Source organism: Lipotes vexillifer, unplaced genomic scaffold (assembly GCF_000442215.2).
Source record: "Lipotes vexillifer unplaced genomic scaffold, Lipotes_vexillifer_v1.1 scaffold86, whole genome shotgun sequence".
In the NCBI taxonomy this organism is placed as follows: domain Eukaryota; kingdom Metazoa; phylum Chordata; class Mammalia; order Artiodactyla; family Lipotidae; genus Lipotes; species Lipotes vexillifer.
Genome location: NW_006785406.1, coordinates 3,671,857 through 3,679,175, shown reverse-complemented (window position 1 = coordinate 3,679,175; position 7,319 = coordinate 3,671,857). Strand labels below are relative to the sequence as shown.

The 7,319-nt window shown below is 53.1% G+C and overlaps 1 protein-coding gene across 1 annotated transcript in view; it reads right to left on the bottom strand.

Annotated features, from left to right (window-relative positions):
* SLCO2A1 (solute carrier organic anion transporter family member 2A1) overlaps positions 1-7,319 on the bottom strand; it is a 74,954-nt gene that overhangs the window by 6,264 nt on the left and 61,371 nt on the right. The window contains exons 8-11 of the mRNA XM_007457556.1: positions 7,128-7,292; positions 5,909-6,098; positions 4,193-4,358; positions 1,716-1,879 (exon numbers count right to left, since the gene is read on the bottom strand). Of these exons, the coding sequence (XP_007457618.1) occupies positions 1,716-1,879; positions 4,193-4,358; positions 5,909-6,098; positions 7,128-7,292 (685 nt within the window). The remainder of the gene's footprint in view (positions 1-1,715; positions 1,880-4,192; positions 4,359-5,908; positions 6,099-7,127; positions 7,293-7,319) is intronic.

The window sequence follows — 7,319 nt, the reverse complement described above, 5'->3', positions numbered from 1 at the left end:
AAAAAACCCCCCCCCCCCCGGTTGAAATGGTGCTTTGCCTCCACTGCTTCCCCATCCTTGGGGCTTGACAGCCCTCTGGGAGGTGATCTAACAGGGATGCCCTTCTCCGCTGCTCAGGGACTTCCTTATCCTATTCCCTCTCCTCGTCATGGCCAGCCACACACCTTTCTCAGGATCACTGGGTCCACCATGGTCCATCTGACTTGGGGTGCAAGAAGGGAAGCCCACTCAGGGGCCTTGGGTGAAAGTACGGGTACTTGGAATGCACGGATGGGGAGCAGTGGAGGAGAGGGTGGTGCTGGGAGGCAAGGTGCTCCGAGCGTCCCTACACAGTCTTGCGGAGTGTGCTAAGAATGCAAGGTCCTGACTGTTCGCTTTGTGGGCCATTTCCCAGGGTTGTGGCTGCAACGAGCGTCCTTGAGGCATGAGGTAAAATCTTCTAGACCAGCAGCAGGCTTGGTCTATATAAGCAGTGGCTCTCCCAAGCTCAGTGTTCCTTAGCTGTGACCTACACCCACTGCAGGTGAAACATACACCTGAGCCCCCTCCACGTCACCCAGTAGGACTTGGGGGGCATGGATAAATGATGCAGCATGAGGTTCACACTGCTTGCTGTGCTGTGAGCAGCAAAGTCCTTTGGCTTTGACCCGGGAGTCTCCCGGCCTCCGACAGCATCCTTGTGGAACAGTAACAGAAACAGGAGCTTGGCAGTTTGCAAGCTAACTTGTAAATAAGGTAAAATCCCAGACCCTTCCTCATCTCCTAGTCTTCTGGGGAAACTAGGCTCATTGCCACCTAGCTAGCTGATAATAGTAATAGCAATAACAATAATTTGGTTAATAGTGATAATTAACCAATATGCAGAGCACCTTGTATTTACAAAGCAATTTACCATATAATCCTGACACCAATCCTTCGAGGTCAATATCATTAACCCCCTTTCATCCGCGAGGAAACTGAGACTCGGTCAGGTGGGCAACACCCAAGGACTTTTAGCCAGTACATGGCAGAAGTGGGCCTTTGACCCTGGCCCCGGGCTTCCAGATCCTGTGTTTTTCCCTCTCTGCTTGCCAGACGGATGAGGACACGAGGGAGGCAGACAGGGGGTGAATTATGCCCACCTGGTTGAAACCTTATTTTCTCCTTCGCCGAGGGTGAGGTGAAGGGAGGTCACTCCCTGTCCACACCTCAGGGGCACCTCAGTGCTGCTGTAACAGGATACCTCTGTCCTCCACTCCCACCTGGCCGGCCCCTCCCTTCTGACCTGGCTCCTAGCACACTGCGCTTTTCTCATTTCCATCCTTTCCGTGGCCCTCATTCTGTCTCTGGAACTTTCCTCATTTTCCTTCCCCGATTTTATGTATCCAACTGAATTCTCCTCCACCCTCTCAGTTCCTTTAGGACTTGAGGATAAACGAATCTACAGGCGTGCAATCAGGCAGCCTAGCTTGCTCACGTGGCTCAGCCATCAGGCTCTGCCCTCCCTGTGTGGGATGGAGGCACAGGGACCCCGTGAGACACGGAGTGAGGCTGCAGCGAGGGACTCCCAACAGGCCTGGCACAGAAGCCCCACTGCCACGGGCGCACCAGCATTATCTCCCTGTATCACCCCAAGAATGTCCAAGGACACTGAGGGGCACGACAGGCAGGAGAGCTGAGAAGGGGGCAGCTGCGCACGAAGTGAGGGAAGCGTGGGGAAGGACAGGTGCACTCACCGCAGCACCATCATGTAGAGAGGGTTGTGGGAGATGCAGGCTATGAGCGCCACAAAGGAGATGAGGAAGATGGCCGGGAGCAGGAAGTGGGCGCAGGGGATGGGGCACGGGCCCGTCTTTGCTGAAGCGGATCCTCCTCTCACGCAGCTGCAGTTCGAGTAGGTCTTGGAAGGAGAGGGAGGGGAACGGGGGAAACCTGCTGTCATTATTTTGACTCCACATACTTTAAACGCCTGCTCCAGCTCTCGCTCCTCTGCCCTCCCTGGGGAGCTGGTGATGCTGGATGCAGAGGTTGGACAGGAGACCAGGTGGGGGTTTCAGGTACCCCATGGATCCTGCCTCTGACCACTATTTGGGCAGCAGAAATCATCTTCACCAAAACCAGTTGTCCAGCGTGAGCTGGGCTCTTCCCGCAATTACACCCGCGTCGGGATATGTAGGATTCCACTGCCAGGCACGGCCCACCCAGTGGGGACCGGGGCCTGGGAGGGCCCTCCTCTGGAGCAGCAGTGGTTTTGTGGGTTGCTGTTTTTGCTGTTTGTGTGTTTACTGCAGGGACATTAAAGGAAGATAAAAATAGGAGGAGATGGCAGTGGGAACCCAGAGGAATCTACTGTACTTTCTGCCTGAGAGGAATTCTTCCTGTCTGCAAAGGTCTCTGTCTCAAGTCTGCGAATCCATACGGCTCAACACTGTTGTACAGCTCTCCTTGGTGGCCACTGCCTGTCAGGTGGCCTTCACCTTTTCTCTCACATTGTCTGATAGACCAGCCTATGGTCCAATTACTGTAAGTGTCAAAGCAGCTATAGGGGCAAGATTAGAACTAATGAGCTGGTATGCTTCCTTCTACCAGGCATTGGAACTATGTACCCTTTCTACTTTGGCTGCTAGGAAGCTCATAATTAAGTTATATACAGTGTTGTTGCTACCTCCCTCAGTCTGGATTTTTTTAAACATAGATACTTTTCCTTATAATTTGCTATTTTTTCTTGATGTTATGCTAATGGATTTTGGTCTTGATGTGCTTGTGCTGTTACTGGAAACCTGTCAAGATTATTTCTGGAAATAGATGAGTCAGAGGTAAGTAAATAAAGATAAGAAAACCACAGAAGCCACCACAGGCTCCTCCGACTAGAAGGCAACTGAGAGAGCATCTTGTCCAAGTTCTTTGTCCTCCTGCTGCCTAAGAACCACGCTCCTCTGTCCGCAGAGCTGGCTGTGGAAGCAGCCTTGTCCTGTCCTCTCAGGGGAGGATGGTAAATGGGTCTAGCCTTGCCTGTGCCCTCCACACAGGCTTAAAGGAATAAGATGCATCCTCTCCTTAGGGCATCCTCAGGGGAACTGCACAGACTTCCCAGTGCTCTTAGGAAAAAGAACATCCAAATCCTAACCTGACCCCTGCCTGCTCCCAGGCCAAGCTGGGTATGACACTTCTCCTCACTCCACAGCAGCCCTGGCCTTCTCTCTTTTCTCCTGTGCCAGCTCATTCATGCCCTGGGGCCTTGCAGCTGCGTTCATTCTGTTCGTTTCACTCCCAGGTCTTCATAGTGTTTTCTTCTTCTGGAGGTTTAGTTCTAATGTCACCTCCTCAGGGAGGCCCCCAGGCATTCTCTGTCCCATTAAGTCTCTTCATGGCATGGGTTACTTTCTAAAACTCCCTTGTGCATTTATTTGGTAGAATACAAACTCATGAGGGCAGGGACCTGGGCTGATGGGTTCCCCCCTGAATACTTAGCACCCGTGGCTCTGTCTGGTGTTCACTAAGTATTTGCTGAATAACCGCACAAACAACTGGACTTGGTTTGCTGCTGTCTGATCCTGGGAGGCTGGGAGCCATAGTGCTCTGAGGGCTGGCCAGGACCTCACCAAGTTAGCCTGGTGAGTATGGGCTACCTGAGTGGGAGGCTGTGGCCGGGAGATACCTGGCCTTGCACAGACATGCCCCAGGCTGAAGCAGCACCCTGAGTTCTAGTCTCAGATCTGCTCCTAAATAGCTGCAGACTTCAAGCCAGTTGTGTGGCCATAGGTGAGTGTCGAGAGGGATTGAACCAAATGACCTCTATCACCACTTCTGGCTCTAAGATTCCAGGTCCACATCACAGAGGCCCTCTGCCCTCGATTTATCTGGGCCAGTCCATGTGGCTTTGCAACACTGCCAGGACGCAGACAGGCCCATCAGGATCCTTCAGGGTGAGACTGGCAGTCCTTAGCTGAAGGAATGCTCTGGCTTGTTTTTGCTCTGAGCATTGTTAGGCCTCAGGAATGTGAATTTGTTGGACATCGGCCAATCTTTAATTGACTTTAGGCTGTCGACATCTGGTCATGACCCTAGGGAAGGGGAGGTGGAGAGAGGGTGGGTGTGGCCCAGAGGCCAGGATGCTGGGAATGAGTGGGGTGGAGCCCTGCCCATCCCCAGTGGAGGAGCAAGCTGCAGGGGCACACACTCAGCAGTGGCCCGGGGCCCCTCTGGCCCTTACCGGTTGCTTGGAGACTATAGAGCTGACGTTGATTTCACTGCAGCCAGCATGGCAAGGGGAGAGGTACTCAACCCCATCGTCTCCACAGACCGGGTGGAAGATGGAATCTGGGCACGAGCAGTCCCTGCGGCAGGCGGGAGGCTGTGGATGTATAGAACTTGATGTGCTGCCAGCAAAACAGGAAATGGGAATCAAACAAAGCAAGACCAAAGGAAAACCTCTCCACTCCAGCCCAGCGTGAGTTCCCCGCCTGGTTAGTGTGCCTGTGCGTCTCTGTTTGTCTTGGGCCAGCGCCACCCAGGGATCTGAATTATGTCTCTTGGAGCCAACAGTGAACTTGGCCGGTGCTCGTGGCACCTCTACGTCTTCTGCTAGTAGGAGCGCAAACTACTAGTCATTGGAAATGCTTGGTTGGCAAAACCCCCACTTCAGAAGGGACTCTGATGAGAGAGATGACAGATGCTATGGGAGAGTCACAGGCAATAATTTCCCTTCCCTTCTCTTTCATCTGAGCTCAGGCTGAGGCCCCTTGAGGTAATCCAGGGTCTAGTTGGCTCCCCGTCTCTGGGTCTATGTAGCCATCACCCAGGTCACTTCGTTCCCCTGAGCTTCACCCAAGGGATTTCACTGGCTGATCTCACCAATCTTACCGTATCTGATATTCCTGATCTTCTTAGGGGAGGGTCGGGATTGGGGCTGATAAACCACAGTTCAGAGCTTTGCTAAAATAATTATACTAATCCTAGTTAATGGGCATCTCTCATGCTCCAGGCACTGTGCCCGAGGGCTTTTCCTGCGGTGCCATCGCAGTATTAGTGGTGCTCCTTTTGTGGAGATAAGTTAAGTAACTTTCCCCAACCAGTAAAGAACAGTGCCAGAACTAGGACCTGGTCTGATGACAAGGCCCCGTGCTTAACTCCCAGTGAAAGCCTTCTTGGTCTCTCTCCATCCACCGCCAGAAGACCAGGACAAATCAGGGGGTGGGGGGGTCCCATCCTGAGTGACACTCCCTTCCCTCATACCCACCAGAGACAGGAGAGTTTCTTTCAAAGAGAATGAGAAAACACCAAGGCTGAAAAGTATGGCATCTCCGAGTATTGCAACCTCACCGGGCAAAATCTTAAAAGAAGAGCTGTTGAAAGGTGGCTCCCAGGAAAAAAGTAACGGCTCCTTGCTCAGCACACTCCCTCATGGGCCTCAAAGCCCTTCCTGAACATGAAGCCAGACTTAGAACTTAAAAGCATGTTGCTTTATGCAAACCGACAGGTATACTTTACCTGTCCTCTTCCTCACCTGCCCTAATTTTTCAAGTCTGCCATCACCTGCCTTGTTCTTTCCCAGATCTTTGCAGGTCTCCGTCTCTCATCTTTCTTTGGCAGCTCAATAAGACTCTAATTTTAGCCGGTACAGAGTGGATGCTAAAGGTAGCTATTTCCTGGTTCCTGAGGCTCACAGCACTACAGATTCATCCTGAAACCAAACTAATTAGTTTTTGGTGCTTCTTACAAAACAGAACCCTAACCTGATTGCTGGTGACCCACTAGGACCCTCTGATTTCTTCTCATAATTGAGCACACTATTCAAGATCTGATTTTCTCAGTTGCCACATAAGAGATTAGATCAACAAGGCAAAAGGAAAGAGGACAGTTGAAGAAGCAGAAAGGAAGACGTGTGGCAGCCACAGACAGGCTCTGGCCCCAGCCTCATTCCCACTACCTGCGGGGGTTGACCTCTGCCACGACTGGGGTGGAGCAGCCCATGAAGAACAGAGGGGCACAGAGGATCATGGAGATGGTGATGATGGTGGCAGCCACGCGGGGAATGGTTTGCAGAGAGAAAACAAAACGCTTCATGAGGATTCCTCCAAACAGCATCCCCAAGGCCGCAGCGGGGAGGTTCACAGCACCTACAGACGGAGAGAAGCTGGTCTGGGTGCACAGGCCTCGCAGTGTGTGTGGGCCGCACACTGAGCTGGACCACAGAGAAGGGGGCATGGCTTCCTGAAGCGACATTCAATATGATTAATTGCAATAGTAATAAACGACATTAATTGAGCATTTACTGCAGAGTTATCTTGACATGGCAGACTGCCCTGCCTGTGCCAAGAATAAAGAAAAAAGTGGGGCCCTTGCAGCCAGAGGGATGTGGGTTGAATGTGCACTTATTAAGCACCTTTCATTACCTGGCCCGTCCTTGAACTATGATCACATGGGGTTAGCAAGGCACTGGTGGCGCCCCCTGCCTGATGTGCTAGTCAGAGGCCAAAGGCTAGAGGCTTGAAGTCACAGCCAAGAGCCACACAGGAGGTCAGGGGTCACGACCTGACCACCTTGCCACTTCCACATGGTCAAGCTCACCTGTGAATTGGGCCCCATAATTCCCTTGGGTACTTGGTGGGACCACATCGGTGCTTCTCACCCTCAGCTGCAAAAAACACCGATGCTGGATGCTGGACATTCTGCTTTCATTGATCGAGGGTGGGGCCTGGGCGTCCGTATGTCTTAAAGCTCTCCAGGGGAGCCTAAAGTGCAGCGGGGATGGAGAATCACTGGGCCCCATACTCCTTATCCAGGTGAATGTCTTCAAGTCATTGGAGAAGAAGGGAAAAACCCAGAGGCATCTTGCCTAGCCCCCAGTTCAATCCTCTCTCTTTCCTTTGTCGCCCCGATGATGTCAGGGCCTTTGGGAGGCAGTCAGGCTTTCAGCCCCGCTGACAGGGCGGAAGTCATCCCCCAGCCTCCGCCCACTCCTGTCTGGAATGATAGGGGCCTAAGAGATCTGCCAGGAACGGTCTAGACTGCCAGCCTGCAAGAATGTCCTTAAAATTCTTCCTCTGGGGCAAGAACCCTGTGGCTCCTGCCTGTGTCCGGTCTGGGGCGCCCGGCCCTGGGAGGGTAGCGGGAGGGCCCAGCCGCGGCGGCACGCAGGGGCTCACCGATGAGGAAGTTGGCATAGGCCGCGGAGGCGCCGTACTGCTTCTCTAGGAACTTGTTGAGGAAGGTGGAGAGGCCGGCAATGACGGAGGAGAAGGTGCACTGGGCCAGGACCACCAGCATGAAGAGAGGGCTCATCAGGAGGCTCAGGAAGATGCGGGGGAACCCTGCCGACAGGCTGCCGTCAGGGCCGG